Source organism: Populus alba, chromosome 13 (genome assembly GCF_005239225.2).
Source record: "Populus alba chromosome 13, ASM523922v2, whole genome shotgun sequence".
Classification (NCBI taxonomy): Eukaryota; Viridiplantae; Streptophyta; class Magnoliopsida; order Malpighiales; family Salicaceae; genus Populus; species Populus alba.
This window is the reverse complement of record NC_133296.1, coordinates 16,195,716-16,218,297: the sequence shown is the minus strand read 5'-3', so window position 1 is coordinate 16,218,297 and position 22,582 is coordinate 16,195,716. Positions and strand designations below refer to the sequence as shown.

The 22,582-nt window shown below is 32.2% G+C and overlaps 4 protein-coding genes across 4 annotated transcripts; 2 read left to right on the top strand and 2 right to left on the bottom strand.

Annotated features, from left to right (window-relative positions):
- The first annotated feature begins 4,609 nt into the window (after nucleotides 1-4,609).
- Nucleotides 4,610-7,780, top strand: LOC118054024 (transcription factor RF2b-like). Its single transcript, XM_073403871.1, is given in 5 exon segments — nucleotides 4,610-5,243; nucleotides 5,246-5,406; nucleotides 6,205-6,337; nucleotides 6,843-6,927; nucleotides 7,091-7,780. Coding segments are annotated over 5 exon segments (1,209 nt in total). The 5' UTR covers nucleotides 4,610-4,781; the 3' UTR covers nucleotides 7,459-7,780.
- A 1,004-nt stretch (nucleotides 7,781-8,784) lies between these two features.
- Nucleotides 8,785-11,926, bottom strand: LOC118054022 (peroxidase RIP1). The gene is made up of 4 exons (XM_035065456.2): nucleotides 11,785-11,926; nucleotides 9,967-11,624; nucleotides 9,687-9,881; nucleotides 8,785-9,547 (listed from the first exon to the last, which is right to left on the bottom strand). Exons 2-4 carry the CDS (start codon nucleotides 10,171-10,173, stop codon nucleotides 8,987-8,989), a joined length of 963 nt encoding a protein of 320 aa, XP_034921347.1. The 5' UTR covers nucleotides 10,174-11,624; nucleotides 11,785-11,926; the 3' UTR covers nucleotides 8,785-8,986.
- LOC118054023 (biogenesis of lysosome-related organelles complex 1 subunit 1) lies at nucleotides 11,687-12,949 on the bottom strand. The gene is made up of 3 exons (XM_073404003.1): nucleotides 12,743-12,949; nucleotides 12,472-12,677; nucleotides 11,687-11,954 (listed from the first exon to the last, which is right to left on the bottom strand). The coding sequence occupies exons 1-3, from the start codon at nucleotides 12,903-12,905 to the stop codon at nucleotides 11,865-11,867; spliced, it is 459 nt and encodes a 152-aa protein (XP_073260104.1). The 5' UTR covers nucleotides 12,906-12,949; the 3' UTR covers nucleotides 11,687-11,864.
- A 6,905-nt stretch (nucleotides 12,950-19,854) lies between these two features.
- Nucleotides 19,855-22,468, top strand: LOC118054021 (peroxidase 4). Its single transcript, XM_035065455.2, has 4 exons — nucleotides 19,855-20,153; nucleotides 20,910-21,101; nucleotides 21,190-21,358; nucleotides 21,844-22,468. The coding sequence occupies exons 1-4, from the start codon at nucleotides 19,929-19,931 to the stop codon at nucleotides 22,233-22,235; spliced, it is 978 nt and encodes a 325-aa protein (XP_034921346.1). The 5' UTR covers nucleotides 19,855-19,928; the 3' UTR covers nucleotides 22,236-22,468.
- Nucleotides 22,469-22,582: the final 114 nt, after the last annotated feature.

Sequence of the window (22,582 nt, the reverse complement as noted above, 5' to 3'; positions counted from 1 at the left end):
AATTATACTTTAATTGGGTCAAATTAATTTTATTTGAGGCTTAATTGGTGGAAAATTAAGTTTGGGAGCTTAATTTGAGCTTAATTGAGAAGATTAGAATTTTAAAAGATCAAATTTAAATTTTACCAAGTTAATTGATTGAAATTAGGGGCCAAATTGCAAGAAAATTAAAGTTTTGGGGTCAATTAAGGGTTATATTAAAGAAATCTGAGACCAGGGACCAATCTGCAATAGGCGGCAAACTATAGGGGTTCAATTGACAAAAATCAAGGGTGAAATTGAAGAAATTGAAAGTTTAATGGTCAATTACGAGTTAAATTAGCAATTTCCGAGACCAAGGACCATATTGTAAAAGGCGCGTAACTTCAGGGTTCCAATTGAAGTTCATCAGGGGCTTAATTGTATTAAATCAAAAGTTTAGGGTCAATTAGAGTTTCAATTAAAAGTTATTGGAAGCTTGAGGACTAAAAGCCCTAATTTAACATGAAACGGCGTCGTTTTGTATGTAAAAAAAAAAAAAAACAAACAAACAACGCGTCGTCTGGCACTGTTCATTATCTTCCCCAATTTTGCCCGTGAAGGCTGCCCAGGCGGCTACTTTTCAAGCGCATTTAATGCTTCTTTTCTCCATCAAATATAACAAAAAGTTGGCCGAAAACCAGCCTTCCCTGCCCAGTTTTCCTACAATCAGCCCTTTCTCTTCTGTCTCTCTCCGTCGTGGCCTTCAGCCGCCACCACAACCATCACTCGTCTTCTCACCGTCATCTCCACCTCAAACAGCCATTAAAACGTCACAAGCGGTGGTTACACCATCTCTCTCTCTCTCCTTTGCAAAAATTTTCTCCTCTGCCACCGAGACCCCAGCAGTAGCAGCAGCAGAAGAAACCACCTCGCCCAGAAGCTTTTGCCCCTCCCAAAGGCCGCCAGGACAACAACTCTTCCCTCAGCCGCTCCAACGGTTCCAACCGTGAGCTCCCCTTCTCCTTCGCAAACGTCTTCTTCTTCTTCTGCCAACTACGGCCACAGCCGACCGCCGGACTCATCATCTCCAGTCGCACTGCAAGCCACCAGTAACGCCGCCAGCTCCCTCAACACCAGGCAAGCTTCCCTCCTCTCTTCTTCTTCCTCCCTTCTCTGCTAGTTGCACATGAACAGTGCAACGTGAATTATAATTCATGTTGCACTGTTGCAAGCAAATTAGTCACTGGGTTGTGCTAGTGACTAAATTGCTTTGGGCTGGGCTTGTCTTAGCCCAGCCCGTCCCCAAAATGCAGGAAGAAGAATATGTTGGGCCGAGTCCAACCCAACCATTTTGGGCCTAGGATTAACCCACTTGTTTCTGGGCCTATGTTGGGCCTAGCTCACATACTTTGATATATTACTTAATATAAAAATAAATTAAAATAAACAAAAAAATTTTCAAAAAATCCTTTCAAAAAATTTGTAATTTTCTCAAATATTTTTCTACCAATTTTGTTCAATAGTGGATTGTATACTTACACTGTAAGATACAAATCCGGTATGAAAATACCAGATTTTCTTCGAAATATTAAAAAAAAAAGGAAAAAAAGGGAAAAAAAAATATTTTATTGCATACTACCAAATCCTAAATTTTTTCCAAACATATTTTTCATAAAAAAAAAACATGGATATTATAATCGGTTTATGATTATCCATTAGGATTTGACCAACATGTCAAAAATCTTTTTTCAATTTTTTTTAGGATCCAGATGTAGACTTTAATATTTGTAGGGTGTAAAATTACACGATAAAGTACACCCTCGGGTATTAAAGATACAAAGTGTAAAAATGTAGACTTTAGAACGGTTAGGATTTAACCCAATAAGGTAGAGACTCTTTCATGAATAGAGATCTGTCTTGAACCTTAAAAAAGACCAATCCAACCTAGAAAAAGCAATCAAACAACAATGCAGCTTACCTTAGATAGGGTGCACTGGAGGTGATGTGTCTTCTCCTTGCATAACCAGTCTCTTACCTAGACTCCCGCAGACCATATGTTCCTAGTAACCATAATACTAGGTGGCGACTCCTAAAAATTAATCATAATTTTATGATTAAATCCAAAAATTTTTCCCAACATACAAAACCTCACATAGGAGGCATAATAAAGTGTCCGCCGTTGCCAGACAACGTCATGTCGGCACGCCCCCGCGACAAACATTACAACGTGATTTTATTTTTTATTAAAAACCATATCCTTATTGACCACCAACTTGTTTGCCTTCGGATCCTAGATCTTGAAACCTTTTATCCCTTTTTATACCCTAAAAAGATATATTATATAGACATCACATCAAACTTTAACCTTTTTATCACTAAAAACATATAAATAGGCTGGACATTCAAACACTCTCAAATAAAAGTAGTCTACAGGATTGTTTGGCCATATTGTTTCTACTACTTTCCTGTCTAGTACTGCCTTGGATGATTTGCTAATCAAGAAACATGTCATATTCACTATTTATGCCCAGAAGTTCTTAGCAAGCCCTGCATTCTCGCCTTTTCAAGAAAGGATTATAAGCCGTATTGCTTGGTTTTGTTGTAAAGTCCAAAAACAACAATGAAATCAATCCCTTTGAAGCTTGTAATTATGATTTGTGAGGTTATGATTTGTGAGGCCCTGGCTACTCTTGTAATTAAGAATTATGGGCTAACTTTACAATTTTAATCATCCAATATAATGTTTAAAGTCACTGCACAAGATATGAAATCAATGTGGGGTTTTTTAGTTGTCATTTATTATGGTTAAGTTGAGAAAAAAAAGTTTGGGAACCCATTCAAAATAATGGTTTTAAAAACCTAGTACACTTAAAACTATGATTTTGATAAAGTTAAGAGATTATTTAGTAATGTGGTAGTTTTTGTTTTTTTCACAACAATAAAAAAAATATTCGGTTGACCAAACAGTTTTTACTTTTTGTGTTGAATCTTACACATAATTGAGTTTCAAATTTTGATTTTATAGAAACTAAAATGACTTACTTTTCATTTATAAAAACATGTTTTTCATTTACTTTGTATGTAAAAAAATTTCTCACAACAGCCTTAACGAAATAACTTATTTTTTAAAATCTAATTTTTGAAAACCGCAACTAAAATTGTTTTTTTACAAAAACACATAAATTTTATGTTTTTTTTAAATATATATAGTTTTAGATGTAAACCATAGTTCTTTCACGGGAATCTTTAAAAGGAGACAAATATAATCATTCTTTTAAGTTATTAAAAGTTTTTAGGTGAAATTCTATTCTTACCCTTTTTCTTTCCTTCTCTTTCCATGTTTGTGTTTTTCATAGGTTTTATTATTATTTCTCTTTCATATTTAACTTGTTTAACTTAGATTTTATATTTCCAAATTAAAGACATCATAATAATAAAAAAAAAAATGAAAGGAAGAAATCATGAGAAATATATACATTGAGAGAGAAAGAGAGAGGATGTTCGTGTTGCCAATAGGTTTTGTTAATGAAAAAGGTTTTTAATACACGATCAATCATAATTAAATAAAAAAAAGTAATTCATTCATACAAAAGCTAAAAATTCTTAAACTTGATGAAAATTTACTCTCTTTTTTTTTTATGAAATTCTTAAGTTTTTTACTTGATTAAATCTCAAGGAATTCACAAAATTAATCTTCATATTAAACACCTATTCCCCACATTATTGTGCATTTTGCTAAACTAACTCATGAAATTACTTCCTCATGTTTTATTAACAAATGAGTATATATCTTGATTAAAAACATTTGGATCTCTTTATAGAAAAACTCCTAGATTAATCAAGAAAAATTATTGACATGATAATTGATAATTAATATGTTGGTTTATTATAATATTTACAATGCAACATGCTAATAATTGTTAGATCCTATTCAAAAACTAACCTAGAAAGAACCTAAATTATCAGTATCAAGTTAATTATTTTTATTAAAATAGTAGCATTTTGCTTTTTTAGAAGATATTGATCCCATTGAGTTTGGAATATTTTTAACATGGTTAATGTCAAGTAAATTTCTTATATAATTTAACTAAAATTTCCTTCTATCTCAAGTTTTGAATTCAAATTAAATCCATTAAGCCTGACCAAACTTAATAATTATAAATATTCCGCTACCATACCATATATATCAACTAGTAACAGAAATTTTATACTTGTACAAAAATAACTAATTAATCATATGGCCTTACCGCGTAGCCTAGCTGGATTGGAGTTAAAAAAATATTAAAATAATTAATTTTTTAAATAAATTTAAATTAATTTTTATAAAAAAAAAAATTAATTTTTTTAGATTTTTAAATAATTTTAATATATTGATATATAAAAAAATAAAAATATTGCCAATGTTAATAAACAAACATAAGTACTTGTTTATTTTTTTGTTTTTAAAAATATTTTTAAAAAAAAATTAATTTTTTTTTATTTTAAATTATTTTATTTATTTTTTAAATTATTTTTATTATATATAAAAAAATAAATTTTAAAAATAAAAAATATTATTTTAATATATTAAAAAAGAACATTTTTAAGAGTAATCTTAACCGGAACCGCCCTTACAAGACAAAAGGCAGATGAAACCTTATTTACTCCGACCAAAATCATTAAAATCTCAGAACAGAAAAAGGCTTCGACAGACGACACAACACTACACTTCACACTAATAATTAATTATTACACATCTCCACCAAAGAAAAATAAAAAATCAAAACCTTGCCTTTTTCTTTCTTTTTCTCCTTTTTCGCTTCTCAACCATTTCTTCTTCAATGGAAACTCGAGATCCACTATCTAAACCACCACAAAATTCAGATCTACCAAAACCCTACAACCCCAACCCTAACCCCACTGTATCAACTTCTTCTTCTTCATCTTCTTCTTCAATGTTCAACAACATTCGAGGTGGAGCCCACCATCGGAGGGCACATTCAGAGATGAGTTTTAGATTACCAGAAGACATGACAACGATGATGATGGATCTCCATCCCTCAGATCAAATTAATGGCGGTAATGGTAATGGTAATGGTATTGGTAATGGTAATGGTAATGGTAATGGTAATGGTGGGTCTTCAACTGGAAGCTTAGAAGAGATCGGATCAGAGGATGATTTGTTCTCTACCTACATCGATGTTGATAAGCTAACTGGAGGCAATAATGGGAATGAAACTGGAGTGGGAAATCAGAATGACAATGATAATACCATAAATGGAGAGAAAGGTGGGGTTTCGGGTTCGGGTCGGGTCCCGGTTCCGGTACTTCTAGGCCTAAGCATAGGCATAGTTATTCGGTGGATGGGAGTGTCTTTGGTGGGGGAGAGGTGATGGAGGCTAAGAAAGCAATGCCGCCTGATAAGTTAGCCGAGCTTTGGTCTATTGATCCTAAAAGAGCTAAAAGGTGCGAACTTTTTTGTTTTCTGATTATGGGTTTTGCTTAACGTTTTGACTTTTATAGGTTTTTGTGGGAAAAGGGTGTGCGTTTGTTTTCCATTTGAGATAGTGTAATGTTTTTCGTTTTATGGTTTAATTGTTGTTGATTTTGGGTGTGGAAGATGGGGAAAGTGTGATGCGTGCTGGATTTAAAAATTTTGTTTTTGGGTTTAGAATCTTGGTTTTGATTTGTCAAACTTTGTCACAATCTGTCACATTACTGTTAAATTGTCAATGTTTTGACCTTCCTGTTGAATTGTTGGATCGTGGGATTTAAGAGTTTTTTGCCACTGTCTGATATTGAATAGTGATGAATTGTATAGTATTGGTGGCACATGGATACTCTAGTATATAATTGAACCCTACGAAGAATTTAAGAAACCGGGTTACCGTCTGATATAGGTTTTGATTGGCTTGTGAGCTTTAGTGGTTTTCTTCATCTTATACTGACATGCCATTCACCGACCACTTTATCATACCTGGGATTTAAGTTATGTTGGAATACGGTGGGATTTAAGAAATGTTAGTGAGTGTTCTGCTTTAGGTGATTTGATCTACCATTTAACATTGGGAATTTTAAAGGGCATTTAAATGTTTAAAAGTATAGCCACCTCAAACATACTTTTCATAGTTTTCTTTTAATGATGATTTTGAATGTATAAACGAAGACAAGCAAAGACATGCATACTCGTCTCTGGATTTATTTTTCTTCAAAAAATCTGTCAGCTCTTTTGCTTATCCTGACAGCATAGTTGTTGGTTCACAGGATACTGGCAAATAGGCAGTCTGCTGCTCGCTCTAAAGAGAGGAAGGCCCGGTACATACTAGAACTCGAGCGCAAAGTTCAAACCCTCCAAACAGAAGCAACCACTCTTTCTGCACAACTATCTCTATTTCAGGTTTGTGCTTGTAAGTTGAAATTTCAGCATGGATTTTTTCTACCCTGGTTATATTTGTATAACCTATCTATACCTCATCTGTCTACTGCAAGGATGGCTCTCGTTAATATATGATCCATGTTCATTGGATGGATGATCATGTTAATGCCTAGACAAACAAAAATATTTTGTTTATGATATAGTAAATGATTTTGTTATTGGATGGTGATGAAACTTTGTTTAGCTAATAATCGGATCACAAAACCTTCCTCTCCAAGAAAGCTCTTTCACAAGGCAAGCTTGAAGATGCAAAAAGATTGCAAGTAAAGATTTACTTTGTCCACATCTCTTGCATTATCATTGAATTTTCAGTACTTCTAATTAAGAACACCATTTCTTTTTTCTATCAGTTTCATCTTATCACGTCACTTCATTGTCTGCCACAGTGCTTAGTCCAATTTTAGTTCTCTGCTACTTTTGGATTTTGGTCAGGATGATGATCCTGTTTCTCTTCTTTCTCATATAGAGGGACACTACTGGTCTAAGCACAGAAAACACAGAGCTTAAGCTTCGGTTACAAGCTATGGAGCAACAGGCCCAATTGCGTGATGGTAAGTGGGATGCCTGCTTTCTCCTTATATCACGTGTACTACCTGATACGTGCTCTTTGCTTTTCTTTGGTCATTTCTTCTTTTCAATTTGTTATTTAATGCTAGGACATCATATTTGGTTGAAATAGTGGTAGATCTTATTTTGTTTTTTATTATTCTGTAGCTCTGAATGAAGCACTGAAGAAGGAAGTAGAGAGGCTCAAGATTGCCACTGGGGAAATGTTAAGCCCTTCCGATTCATACAACTTGGGAATGCACCAAATGCCCTTCACCCGGTCCAACTTTTTCCCACTTCCTTTGCAACCAGGACCTGCTGGTCACCCAAACATGCAATTACCTTCATTTACTCATTCTCCATCTAGTATGTCCACCCGCCATATACATCAGGTTGATTCTCAGAGCCTCTCAGACTATATGCAGAATGACCCTCTCGGACGGTTGCAGGGGCTTGATATCAGTAACAAAGGATCAAATATTGTAAAGTCAGAAGGCCCCTCGCTTTCTGCAAGTGAAAGTAGCACCACATTTTGATGTAAACTGGCTGCTGACTAGCTGACTTGTCCATGGTGTGCCTGTGTGGTAGATTGTTTATAGACTGACATCCAGTCACTTAGAGAAGGTTTCTATTTTGATTTCATTATTCATTCCATTCATGATGTGGGGTCAATTCCTAATTATTTATTCATAGGGTTCTCCAGAAAGGGAAGCACCCTGGTTTTGATGCAATTTGTAAGGGTCCTTTGTTTAACATGGGATTTTGTGGTGATATAGAACTTAATGGAATGTAAAGGTCATTCCAATTGGATGTCAAGATATCATGGGATATTATAATGTTGTTCGATTCTTTGTATCTCATTTCATTTGATACCGTGTGGACAGTCATATTACTCTTGAACCATTTCCTGGATTGATTGAAATGAACTCCATTTCCTCCCTCTCTCCTCACTCGTGTGTGGGTGTTTTTTTTTTTTTTTTTTTTTTCGCCTTCACACTGGATGTTTCCGGCGCTTATGCCAACTGTGGCCCCATAATTTTCTCCAGGAAATTTAGCATTTTTTTTTTTTATGAAGTGAAGAGCTAAAGAACTCCATTGTTTTCTCTGTGGAGGAAATTGCCATAGGAAAAACCAAGCTGTTTCGATTGCTGTAAGTAAATTGGGTGCTTTAACATGGGACATAACTAAAGTCACATTTACCATCTGTCTAGGGGTTGCCGGCTTGGAGAATACTCTTGACTAATTATAGGAGAGGCTGAGGAATGTTTCTTTTAATGCAAATTCACAAGACCACTGAAGGACGCATGAGGTTTGGCAGTAGATGGTGTGACTAGATGTCAGTCTATAAACAACATCAAAAATTAAAATTGAAAAATATAAGAGTTTATATTGAAAATTCATTTTTTTCAAGACTCCATGTTATGAAAAATATGAAAGTTCCAAGTTTTTTTTCTAACTCCAATTTTTTAGAAGATTAAAATATTACTCTATTTATCAACTCTCGGTTACATTCCTCGAAACTTGTAGAATTGGAAACTTGAGAATCTATCAGTTCTCTATATTCGGGATAGATAACAAATTCTCTTAGTGCATTCCTCAAGAAATCTCTCAATGGACTTAACTTGGCAAATTACCTTTCAAGCTGTGAAATCCCGAATTCAACAGGGAGTGGATTCATTCCAAGCTCTTTCAAATATTTTGTCAAATATCCTGCCAATGAGCTAGAGGGCCCTATCCCCTACATCAAAGCCTCCTGCACAGCTCCAATTGGGCCTCATTTGCCTGCACCTTTATGAGTTGTTTGAACATAATTAAAATTATTTCATTTTTGGCTTTCCTCATAAATTAAGCTACTAGTCATCTTTTCTAATGTCTTCTGCGTTAATGAAGACGGAGGTATACAGCTCTTTAATTTTGATAAATATTTCTTCAATCCGGAAACAATTTTACATATGAAATGACATTATGTAAGCAACAAACGAACGAAAAGATTGAAATAAACACAATGAGACAATTTCAACTTGCCCATTCAATGAAACAAGGCAACGCACATTCGATATCGAGCTAGTTATTAACTTTTCTGCAATTCATTCTGATCTCTCCATTAGTTCCAACGAGGGGCTTCATATTTCCCATCTTGATCATGGAAGCAGAGAAGTCAGTCAGAAATCTGTCTGGATTAATGTAACCATAATACTTCACTAGCGGATCGCTACCACTACCATCACCCTTAAACAGCTCTTGGTCAGAATGTAGGAGACCTTTTTTGGCAAGCAAATCCCTGAAATATTGTGAATCAAATCTTGTTGTGGTTGAATCAAGAGGGTTCGTGTTATTGTCCCCTCCAGTTCTTGGGCAGCGAATTTTCAAGGAAGCAGCAAAATTGTAGTTTATATTGGTGTCGTTATAAATCCTGTTGCGGAAAGTGGTGCACCGAGCAAGTCCAATGGTGTGGCCTGCTGAGAGGACAACTAGGTCCGTCAGGTTTAGCCCATGAGATTGGAAGTTAGAGAGAAGTTGTGAGAAGTTAAAAAATGGGGGAGGAAGATTGGTGTTTGCATCGTTTTTGCTTGCAGTTCTTGAATCTCTTCTGCCTAGTAACACCTTGTACGCAGGACCTCCCAGCTGCAGCACAAAAACAAGCTTGATTCATTAATATATGATTCTTGCAGAAAAATAAAGATCATAATGAAATGAAAACTCTTAGAAGAGGAAAATAAAAAACAGTTGGATTTATGCTATAAAAAAATCAATGCCTGCTTACAAGGTTCACAGAGTCACGAGCTGCAACAGCTAAAATGTCTGCGCATGAGACCACATTGGCATAGCAAGCTCTGTTAACAGCTGATTTAATTTGGTCAACCACCTCAAAGCCCCTAAGTGAATTCAAATTGGGCAGGGCAGTCTTCTCGCCGGTGAAGTTGGCTGTGTCGTCTAGAAGCACTGATCCATCACAACCCTGAAGCCAAAGCAACATTAAACATCTACGTCTGCTATATTGAGCAATAGAAAAGTGAAGAAGTTTAAGCTTGAAGTAAACTTACATTGACAAAGCAGTCATGAAAATGCATTCGAAGCAGCGAAGCTCCCATACGTGGCTCACGCAGGATTGCCTGCTTAGTAATATATCTAATGATTGGCAGGGCCTGAGGGCACACTTTGTCGTAGAAGTCAGGTGTCAACTGTGCACTTACAGGGATCAAAATAGCCACTAATGTTGCAAAATACAAGAAAGATTGTAGAGCAGCCATAGTTATTAAGCTCAGAAAGTTTATATAAAATTGCAGTGCAAGTGCTAGAACGAAGAAGCATGTCTATTTATAGGCAGAAACGATGACAATATCACTTCTGTTTGTTCTATCTGTATATTATAATATTTTAGTTAGTAGCAACTGGTGCATTTACATTCATCAATTGTACGCTTTCATGGCCCAGAGATTACCAGATGTTCCACTCTATCAAATAAGAAGCTGACATTCTGGAGCTTCCTTCTTCCAACAGGATTGTTTGACCACATATTAACATTTCAGGTTCACTGCATTTACAAAGTAAGTGTCCTGCACGTTGCCATATTTGATTTGGTTTTTTAATATATAACCTGCCTCTTACATTCATAGGCGGTACCTAGGACGATGCATCTATTGCATGGTAGGTGTGAGTTTCTTTGTATAATTGAGGGCTGCAACATGCCTTGTTCTTCTATCAAATTATCATGAGAGAGCCGATGATGAACTGTTGCTCAGCTGGCTCTAGTATCCTTTCTCTTCTAAGAGATCTGATCTCTTCTCTTCTAAGAGATCTCGAGATCAAAACCTCTTCTGTATAACAAGAAAGAATCCCTCCATTAGGGGATTGTATGATTATTAAAAAGATTTTTTCTTGTTTGGTTATATTATATATGAAGGAAATAGATGGTGTGATGGAACATTTTGAATTAACTTAACCAGCTGGTTTAAACTAGACAAGCCTTCTTCTCAGCTAAGTGTTTGGGCTAGAAACCAGTTCCCACAATGTGTGCTTGGTGGATGAGAAACAGACTAAAAGCTTCCTCAAGATATCAATATGTTGAATTTCAGTGTGATATGAAACTGAATAAAGGTTAATAAAGAACATATTAATTAGTGCATAGAAATTATTGTGAAGAATTATTAATACATAGAATCATTCTGGTGAATATCCTGGACTGCTGCAATGATGACTTGTAAATCAAACTTTATGTAGATGAACATGGTTGTTTACTTGCAAACTACTTTATTCAGTTAGAAGACTGAATTAAACTACTTGTTTGCCATGATGGGGGCCATGGCACCCCATTCACAAAAGACCTATCATTCAAACTTGCAAACAATCCGCCATTCACTTGTAGATAATGAAGCATTCACTTCACAAATCATTCACACTTCATAAATGATCCATGGTTCAGCCATTGCAAAAGACTCCACCTTTCAGTATTTGCAAATGAGCTGTTCTTCATTTGTCTTGCTTCTGTGCTCCTCCACACAAGTCATTTCTGTAATGAATTTATATAAACAACCTGGAAGAAAAAAAGATAAAAAGATATGGTACAAACAGTGGCACATTGATTGGATGGCAGATGAGGAACATAGCTTAAGATTTCCATAGGACATTGGCATCGTTATAGAAAGCATTCTGAGGAGTTCTCCATTAATTTGGATTCAAAGGATCTGACTTTGCACTCCAGCTAATGACAAACACATGCACTCACATAAGCAGCAAATCCACACATCAGTTGGGCACGTAGAATTGCAAAGAATTGTTTTATTAAAAAACACGACAATAGTACATGAATACAATAAAGAACTATTAAAGCAAACATGATGAAGTTTACAGTAAACACAAACTTGTGGTAACTGATCTGTCTGAGGCAGAAATTTCTCCATTCAGTGAAATATAGTAAAAAACATACTTTTCAACTCTAAGTTCATTCTTTGTGAATGTTGTGTATCGCAGTGGTTATGCTTTTACAGTCATACTCCATTGTCTTCATCCAGTTCTCAAAGTCCCCAATCTCCTATAGCACAGCATGAAAAAGAAAAAAGAAAACACTTTGAGTTGAAACTTAAAACAGCAACAAAAGAATTAGTACTACTCACTCCATCAATATTCCTTAACCAAATCATTCCTTCTTACTTAGTACATATAGTTGTCCATGAAAACACAAAATTGACACGTCTAAGCATCAAGGTGAGGTCCACAAGCAGGATTCCTAACCCGCATGTGGGGCGACTTCAAAATCAATCCATAATAACCCCCTTTTTTTTTTCCAAATGAGCAATGCTAAATGCAGTCGCGACTGCAATCATCCAAGAAGTAAACGAACCCACATGTATCTGCGAGGTTCACTGCTCATGGAGGCCACACACAGCCCTAGATGAGCACGTTTGCAACTAAACACTTAGCATGGACATGGTTCTTCACCTTCCTTGATTGCAAAATCACACTTGAATTCTTTAATCCACAATTCAATTATAAATTTAAAATCCCAATAATTAAAAAAATAAATAAGAATAATAAAGAGAAAGACAGACCTTAATAGCAGTATTAATGGAATGAGTAGCAGCAAGCCACTGATCACTCTGCTTCATAAACCTTACAATACTTGCTGCTAAACCTCTAATCTCCATCTCAATTCTCTTCTCATTAACAAACGATTCTTGCACTCCGCCATTCACTTTATCCACCAACAAATCCGCCACTCTCGCCGCTTCTTTCTTCGCTTTCTCTGTCTCAATCACTAAAACCCTAAAATTTTAAAACTCTGAAATCCGAATTCAGAGAGGGAGAAAAATTGCAACTCACCCGTGGTTTCCCGGAGAAGAAGGGAGGTGTGGTGGTGATCGGTGAAGATTTGGAGGAGAGATGACTCTAGGTCGTTGCCGGTTGGGTTCGGTTGCGGTGGCTTTTCATTCTCCGGTAAGTGCGGCCTGCGCGGACGCGCTGATAGACGCTGCGGTGAGTTCATTCGAAGTGAAATTTCTATTTTTTCTGTGTGCTGCTCACCGTTAGATTTTTTTTTGGTTTTAATTGGGCTTTAGATATTAAAATATGGTCCGGGCTGTGAAAGGATGTCTGGGCTTAAACTTTTCAAATTTTATGGGCTTACTTTTCTATCAACCATGTCCATTTCATCGGAGGACGGTGCTATCATCTCAAGTTAATACGAATTTTATAACTTCTTGAAAATCCCTTCTTTCTAATCAAATTCCAATTAATTTTCGAAATTAGTCCATCACTTGAATGGTAAATTTAACTGATCCATGGTATTTCAGTTGATGTTTCATTATGCTTTCAAAATAAAAATTTTGAATATAACAATGAATGTTTTGAGTGTCAAGAATGAGTATAACTAATTTTGTATTAGTGCTTTGTCTGAAAAGTTATTTTTTTTAATAAAAAATAAATATGCAAGCTCTTTTATTCATTTTTGGATATATAAAAAAAATATCAATTATAAATCAAAATATTTATACACATATTTAGTTAATTAAATTAATATTTAATCAACAAACAACTAAGATTAAGATATTTAATCTTGTAATACAGAACATACACTTAATTGTGTTTAAAAACTATATTTCTTAGAATATTATTTTCATTCAACGAAACATATTTTTTAGATCTTAATTAGGTGATAATAAAGCGTATAATAGATTTTTTGTATTAAACCTATTTATAAAAAGTAATGAATCATGATAGGCACACGAGGACGAGATAACAAAGGTACATCATTGACAATAAATGATTAAAATCATTTTTTTTTAGGTTTGAATTAAAAAAAAAAATAGATCATCAATAATAAAGAGTGAAGTTTAATTTTTATTTTTTAAAAAATTAAGGAACAACAAAAGCATTGAACAAAAACAAAAGAAAAATAAATAATAGCCTAGATGTTGTAGATTAAATCGTTAAACCTGTAACCTGGCTAATGAACTCAATTGGGTCAAATGATTGTTTTTATCGATTCTTTTTAAAACCAAATATAAACTAAGCAAAAACAAACAAACAAACAAATAAAAAGAGCCTCTTTGCATGGGCCTGGCATTAAAAAAACATAGCCTAGACACGTGGGCCTTCCAACCCAATTCGCGCACACCCGGGTTTATCTTTTTTTTTTTTTTTCTTAAAGGGATGGATGACATTTAAAAAAAAAAAAACAACAGACAACTCGTCATTTGCTTTTTGTAGATTTTAGTCACTAGAAAATTAAGGGTTTAGTTTTTTCTATTAAAAACTTATTTTCAATCCATTTTTAACTCAAAACACATAAAAAACACCCTGAAATAAATACCTTGATAAACCTATACATAACCACAAAAAAAAAAACAGCTCAAAAAATCAAAAAAATCAACCTAACAAAGTTTTTTAAAAAGGTTTGAAGCTAATTTTGACTAAACTAAAAAAAATTAAAAAAATCACTATTCAAATCCAAAATAATTTTTGAGATCAAGGATAAATAATGAAAAATTCTACAATGATTTCCCCACAAGGCTTAGTTTCTATTAATAGTAAAGTTACTTTTGACTACTGTCTCGAAAAAAAGAACGATAATATTAAAAAAAAATTTGTTTGGTAAAAGAAATAGAAACTGACACAACAAATTTCTTCTTTTTATCCATATAATAGTTTTTTAATAAATTTTTGTATTTTCAAAACAAAGTACATAAAGAAATGTTCTCTCTATCATACTATTTATGTATATTTTGTCTCACAACTAAACACTATATAAGATAGTTTTTTGTTATTATTTCATAACAAAATAGATAGAGATAGAGAAAACATATTCTCGTGTACTTTTTATTTTGAAAAAGTCAACAATCCCTTTAGTAAGAATTTGATTTAGATATATAGAATTTCTATATTATAAAAGAGATTGAGTTGATTTTTTTTAGTTAATTAAATTTATGATGCCTTGTCAAATAATCGTGGAAGATGGATGATGATTCTTCATTAAAATAGCATATCCCCCCATCTACTATTCCCCTAACCCTCATTTAAATTAAATAAAGTTTGGTCAATGATTCCTAACGTGTTCCAATTGTTTTCCAATGTCATGAATTTTTTTTATATATAAGATAAAACAATGCAATTGGTAAACCTAATTAAATCAAGTTGTTGGCTCGCAATAAATGCACATGGAGTTTCAAGCCCCTCTTGTCAAATTATACATTTATGTCGCATGCCATCAATTTATGGCCGTCTGGTGAGATTTCATGTATATTGATAGCGATAAGAGCCTTCCTTGCTTAAATACAAGAGGATTTCCCAAATTCGATTACCACTGTTTTAGGTATGTTTAGAAGTGTAATTATAATTGTTTTTTAAAATATTTTTTATGTTAAAATATATTAAAATAATCATTTTTTTTTATTTTTTAAAATCAACATATGACAATGATCTAAAATACAAAAAAATTAATTTTTTAACAAAAAAAAAATTAATTTTTTTTAAAACATGAATTCTCTATAATTTCCAAACACTTTCTAAATCTAAAAAAAGATTTTGTTTAATGGGTTCTTGTAGAAGGTCAAGTGAGATTTGTACAATAACCTCACATTATTTTTTGCAGGTAAATAATGCTTTTGAATACCGAGCTTGTTTGGCAATGTAATTGTGATTGTTTTTCAAATAACTTTTTGTGTTAAAATGCATGTTAATAATTTTTTTTATTTTTTAAAATTATTTTTGACATTAACACATTAAAATGATTTGAAAATACTAAAAATATATTAATTTTGAAATTAATAAAAAAATAAAATAATTTAAATTTTTTTAAAAATATTTTTAAAACATAAAAAAAAAAACAGGCTGAATTGAATTCAGATAGATGAGGTAGCATCTTGTTTTGACCATAATGTTCACAGTTTTTACCAAATCCTTAGCAGCTTTGCAAGCAATTGTACTTAAATTCCTTAACTTTGAAACAGTTCCTTGACTATTTGCAAGAAAGAGCCGCCGGCAATAATTTGAATGGTACGTTTTAACGAATTTTCTATTTGAAGCATCCAGCACTTACAATAAAGTTATTGTCAGTGAGCTTAGTCGTGATTACTATTTTGGATTTGAATTTGAATTTAAGAGAAAGTATGCAAGAAAATGTTTTACATGACATGTTTACCTAAAAATGAAATTACAAAGGGAATTTGCTGGTTTAAGGTGTTTTTTTAAAAAATATATATTAAAATAATGGTTTTTTTAGAATTTTTATTTATTTTTAATATTAATATATTAAAATTATTAAAAAATAATTTAAAAAACACTTTAACAAAGAAACTTTCCACGTGAAAACTTGTTGAATAATACCTTTATTGTTTTTTTTTTTTTCAAAAAAAGGGCCCAATTAATCATTTTCCTTGGCATGTACTCTTACTGGGTATGTAGTGAGTAGATATTTCTTGTAAGAAGGGCGTTGCCATTTCATATAAGCTCAAGGACTAATTATTATAGGTCATATTAATTTCAAAAAGTGAAATTAAATTAATATTTTTACATTGATGGGAAAAATGTTGGAATCTTAAGCAGATAATTTGTCAAGGAGTAGGTTCTGACTTTTCTTCACGTATTATACAAATCAGATTCAATTGGTAATTAAGATAAGAAAATTATATTGTATATGTAATCATAAATACTGCCATTCTTTTGGTAATTGTTATCTTTGACAAATCAAAATGTCGGCAAGTGAAAAGGATGCCTTGCATATGACATCTAGCTTGCTAGTTACCCTGATAAGGCCTGTATCATTTTTTTTTTAATATAAAAAAAAGTCACTAACAATAAATGGTGTGGCCTATATAAGCCGTTCAAATATGTCATTGAGTTACTTAGTCTACTACTATTATTGTTGATGACCTTCATATTTATAATGATATTGATGATGTTATAATTGGAGAATTTGTGTGTTTTTGAAAAAAAAATTTTCTCTCTGCTTTTTTCTTATTAAATCTTATGTCTATCAATTTTACAATTAAAAAAAATTGTAAATTATACTTGCGAATCACATATGTCATTTATGAATCTTTAAATTATATTATTTTTCTAAATATTATTTATATTGTATTATTTTATCATATAATTTTTTACTAAGATGAAAACCAAAAAATTATAGGTAATCTAATCTATCGCACATTCTTTATTGAATATAAATTAAGAAGTCTTATAATATTTTAATTTTGGTTAGAGATGTTTGATATTGTGATATATGATATTTTTTATTTAAAAATATATAAAAATAATTTTTTCAGTTTTTAATAATATATCAAAATCATAAAAAAAAATATTAAATTAATATTTTTTTTATATAAATTAAAATCACTTTAGAAAAGTAACTAAAAACATAGGAAAAACCACGTCAAAGACCTAGAATATATGTTGCCATATTGCTGGTGCCAACTGTATAAGAGTTAATTATGTCCTTGTTGGTAGTCAAAAGTTTCTATGGCTAATATTCATGTCACAGGAGTAGCAAAAGAGAAGAGAACTTCGACCTCTTTTGAAAAAGCCGAAGGGACATTAAGGTATTGTTTGTTCGGTGAAAAATATTTTTTAAAATTTTTTATATTTATTTGTTATTAAAAAAAATTAAAAAAAATTTGGTTTGATTTTTAGAAAAATATTTTTCTTTTATTTTGGTTGGAAAATATTTTTTGAAATTGTGAAAAAAATTAAAAATATTATATTATTTTAATTATATCAAATTTAGTTCTCAAAATTTTGATTGATATATATATATATATATAATTATTTTTTTTTATATATATTTTTTAATTTTATCTTTTACAATTTGATTTTTATATTAACTTTGGTTTTTTTTTTTTTATAATTGTTATTTGCTTTTCTCTTATATTTTTTAATTGAAATTTTTGATCTATCAAATTTGATCTTTATTCTTTTGGTTGTTATTTATTTTATTTGAAATAATTTATGAAATGATAATTATTATTATTTTAATTTCTTGATCTTTTCAATTTTTTTTATTTGTTAGATTTGATCTCTATTATTTTTATTATTATTTATTTTATTTGAGATAATGTATGAAATTATTTTTTTTCAATTTCATTCTCATTTAACTTTTTAATTTGTAAGATTTGTTCCTTTTTATTTTAATAAACTTGAAAAAAAAATAAAACATTAATAAGTTATTTTTCATCTTATTTTCATGACATAACAAAATATTAGAAATTATTTTTCACTACACTATCAAACATCGAAAAATAATTCATTCATTTTTTCCAACAAATAAACAGGCTAAATGATAAACTACAAAATTTTAACACCAAGTGAAAAAAAGATTCTATTTTTTTCAATAAGCCAGGTTGGGTGTCATTTTTCCTACAAGAAAGTATTTTTATCAGTCAGGTGAAAATGTTTTAAAAAAATATAAATTAAAATTACCTAGAATACAAAGATCAGTTAATTAAAGCAATGAAATTAACAAGGATATAGTACTGGAGTTTAGTTTAGACTTAAAATCAAAAGTTCAACTCTAAACACGTGCATGCTTGCCCACCTGGTAGTATGATAAAAGTGTTTTCTGTGATAATATATTTATATTGAAAAACTATTAAATTATTAATATTTCGTATTTATTTTTCGAACTTTCTCACATCTTTCATCTTATATATGTAATCATAATAACCATACTTTCCGCTCACACCACTAACGCATATAGCATTTTGTAGTGGAAGTGTAGTGTCTGTCATCGATCATGTTTTGCTTCCGAGGAGCAGCGTTCTTAATGTTGAATTGAAATAAATAAATAAATAAATAATAATTTAATGGAACACAACTACCCTCCCGGCACCAGAAAAAAAAAAAAAAAAAGGGTTAATTGTTGAAAAGGAAATTGTTTGGTACATGGTCACTAAATTGCAGATAGGGATCACACTGTATTATTGGTTTTTTTTTTTTGTATTATTTATCGAGTAAAAAATTTAAATAATTATATTATATTTATTGAATTTCAATAGTACTAGTATAGGTATTTATTGTTTAACTATTTTTATTACTTTGAAGCAGGTTTCCTTGGACTTTTTCTTTTTTCTTTTTCTATCATAGCATTTCTAGTTATCATAATATTTCTTATGGTTTTTTCATAAGAAAATACGAAATTCAAATGGATTATAGTAATGGAATATCCATGATTTGTTTTTCTTTTTGATAAAAAAAAGATTTAATGAAAATTTGAAGGTTCAAAGTTGATCAAATTAACCAAGTTTAATAAAAATACTAACTAATTCTACATGATGTGAACAATTATATATATTATGTTTTAAAAATATTTTTATTCAACTCATAGAAAGTAATTATTCCTCCAATTTCATCAACTCCTTCAAAAACTTGGGGGTAATATATCATAATTGAAATCTACAATTTTAACCTTGTCACCTTAATTGGGGATTCCGGCACAACTATTATATATATATATATATATATATCCTACCAACCAGTAAGTTTTATCCGATGACCAGTCCAAATTAATACCACCTATTCAAATATCCAGGTTATTATTTTCCACAAGCATGGCGTCCCAGCAAAACCAAGATTAGATTCCAAAGGAAACAATAATCATTAATAGTAATGGTGAATTATTAATATTTAATTAAATGTGTATGGACCCTATTTTTGACAAATATGGCGTTAGGCTGGCTGTTAGCTGCATCAACTTTTCGACTAGTTCAATTCACATGAACGTGTTCTTGGATGGAGGAGTGTCTTCTTTTTCAATCAATCAGAATCAAGGTCCTAACGAATCAATGTATTTTGTCTGCTTTTTTTTTCTAGACGTAGAAATTGTCATACCATGGCATGCATGTAGTACTAGTACTAGTCTTTTTTTTCCCGTCCTTTGATTTTTAGATTAGGTTACCTGCCTTGCCAAGAAAAGCCTCCATTAACCTCCTATATATAACCCAACCTTTCCGCCATCTTGAGCTCAACACACTCAGCTAGAAGCTTGCTTAGAAGCCATTGTAGCTAGCAAAGTAGCAAAATGGCTAGACCTAGTTCCTTTTCTTCTTGTATGGTCATCTTTACGTTAGCTTTCCTTGCGATCTTCACAAGTCACTCCTCAGCTCAACTCTCAACAAATTTTTACTCCAAGAGTTGTCCAAAAGTCTTTGGTGCAGTGAAATCTGTTGTTCAATCTGCAGTGTCAAAAGAGCGCCGGATGGGTGCTTCTCTTGTTCGCTTGTTCTTTCATGATTGTTTTGTCAAAGTAATTCTCCTTCTCTCTCTACTTAACTCTTCCTTACTTTGCTAGCTTAGGTGGTTAATTTCTTACATGGCGTTAAATCCTTTGAATTTTTTCTTTCAGAATCAACCACAACACTAACCACAAGTCTAATAGCTAGCAGACCCCTCGCTAGCTATTAATTTAATGTTTTTTCAAGATATAAAACTACTTTAAAAAACATCAAAAAGTCAAAACTATCACTCCTGGGTAATTGTTTGTTGGAATGGATTATTATATTGGCGAATAATGTGACCAACACAATTAGATCTTGAAAGGGACTGCTGTGCATAAAATATGTGTTTCTTATCATGAACAGCAAAAGTAAGAGAATTATATGGTTAAAAAACAAACTTAGTACAATTATATAGACATGCTGAAATCATGGTGATTGACACTTCTTCACTTTTCCTTCCTTGTCTCATTTGTTACATCAATTCACTTTTCCTTCTCCCTAATTCCTGAAGAGACTAGCAGTAACTTTTGTCGTCCATTACTTCGAATTATAATGACTTCTGTAAAATTTGATTTGTTTTCTTTAACTGAATCACATAAACAGTATATTTTTAGTGAAAAGAGTTAAATATATAAAAGGATTTTTATGATGATCAGAGAATAAGTACGAGTAATATATATACGTGTTAGGAACACAAAAAAACCTCTCTCTTTTTTTTTTTGAGAGTTAATTTATTTACTTGTAAGAATTAACATTCTGGGAAAATTTATTTACTTTTCTGACAGGGTTGTGATGGGTCAATACTTCTGGAGGATACTTCCTCCTTCACTGGAGAACAAACTGCTCGTCCAAATAATAATTCTGTGAGGGGATATAATGTTGTTGCCAAGATTAAGTCTCAGGTGGAGAAAGTCTGCCCAGGCATAGTTTCATGTGCTGATATCGTAGCCATTGCTGCTCGTGACTCTACTGTGATTGTAAGTAATCGAAAGTTCTTTCCATTAATTTCCTCCAAGTTTTTTTGTTCGATGTTTCGTTGAGAGTACTGTTGTTAATTTCTTGCAGCTTGGAGGTCCATTTTGGGATGTAAAACTTGGAAGAAGGGATTCCAAGACAGCTAGCCTTTCTGCTGCCAACAGTGGGGTCATCCCTCCTCCAACTTCTACGCTTAGCAACCTCATCAATCGGTTTAATAGTAAAGGCCTCTCCGTCAAGGACATGGTTGCCTTATCCGGTACACACATACACACACACACACACACACACACACACACACACACACACACACACACACACACAATCGAGTAATATGCTAATTATGCCGAATAGTCTTCCAAAAATCATTTTTCAAAATATCTCATTCATCGGATGAATGAATCCACTATAATACTAATGGATCCTATGAAATTCAATCCAGTGGTTGAGATTTTTTCCACAAGAAATATCTTCAATAAGATTACTATAATTTAGGTACGTTTGATTGCGAGCTTTTGGTTGTTTTTCTTTGCCGTTTCTTGGCTTTAAATTTGTGCTGACTAGAGACAAAAAAGAAAGAAAGAAAAAGTATAAGGTTAAAAAATTTGTTTGATTAAAGAAATAGAGATAAAAATACAGAATAAATGCTAAGCAAATATTGTTACCATTGTTAAATATCTATATATTACAGTCTTTTTTAGGACATAAATGCTTCATTCTAAAGCTGTTTAACTTTGGTACCAGGATCCCACACAATCGGGCAAGCAAGGTGCACAAGCTTTAGAGCTCGCATATACAATGAGACCAACATTGATAGTTCATTTGCTAACACGAGGCAAAAGAAATGTCCATTTCCTGGACCAAAAGGAGACAACAATTTAGCACCCTTGGATGTCCAAACTCCTACAGCATTTGACAACAATTACTACAAGAATCTCATCAGCCAAAAGGGTCTCCTTCACTCTGATCAAGTTCTGTTTAATGGTGGATCAACAGATTCTTTGGTTAGAACTTACAGCAGGAATCCTAAAACCTTCAGTTCTGACTTCGTCACAGCCATGATTAAGATGGGAGATATTGATCCCCTTACTGGATCCCAGGGTGAAATTAGGAAGATATGTAGCAAGCCAAATTAAACTAGAGTGAAGCTTGATGATCTCATTTCTATCTATTAATTAATTTCCATAAATTTGAAATAAGTTTTTTTTTTGGTTTGCTGCTAAGGTAAGACTTGATTGATTGTTTGTATGAGATATAGAATGAAAAACTAGAAATGTATTCGCAAGTGTGAAATATTATTAGAAGAATGGAGTTAAATTTGGATTGCAACAATGAATAAGAGATATTATGAAAAGAGTATTTTGATTAATTTTAAGGATGTTGATTTTTTTAAAAAAAGATTTTGTCACTATAACCTTTGATCGCACTGACCAAAACCCTCATAACTTCTGTCTAATTGAAAAAAATTAGCAAGTTAAGGAGA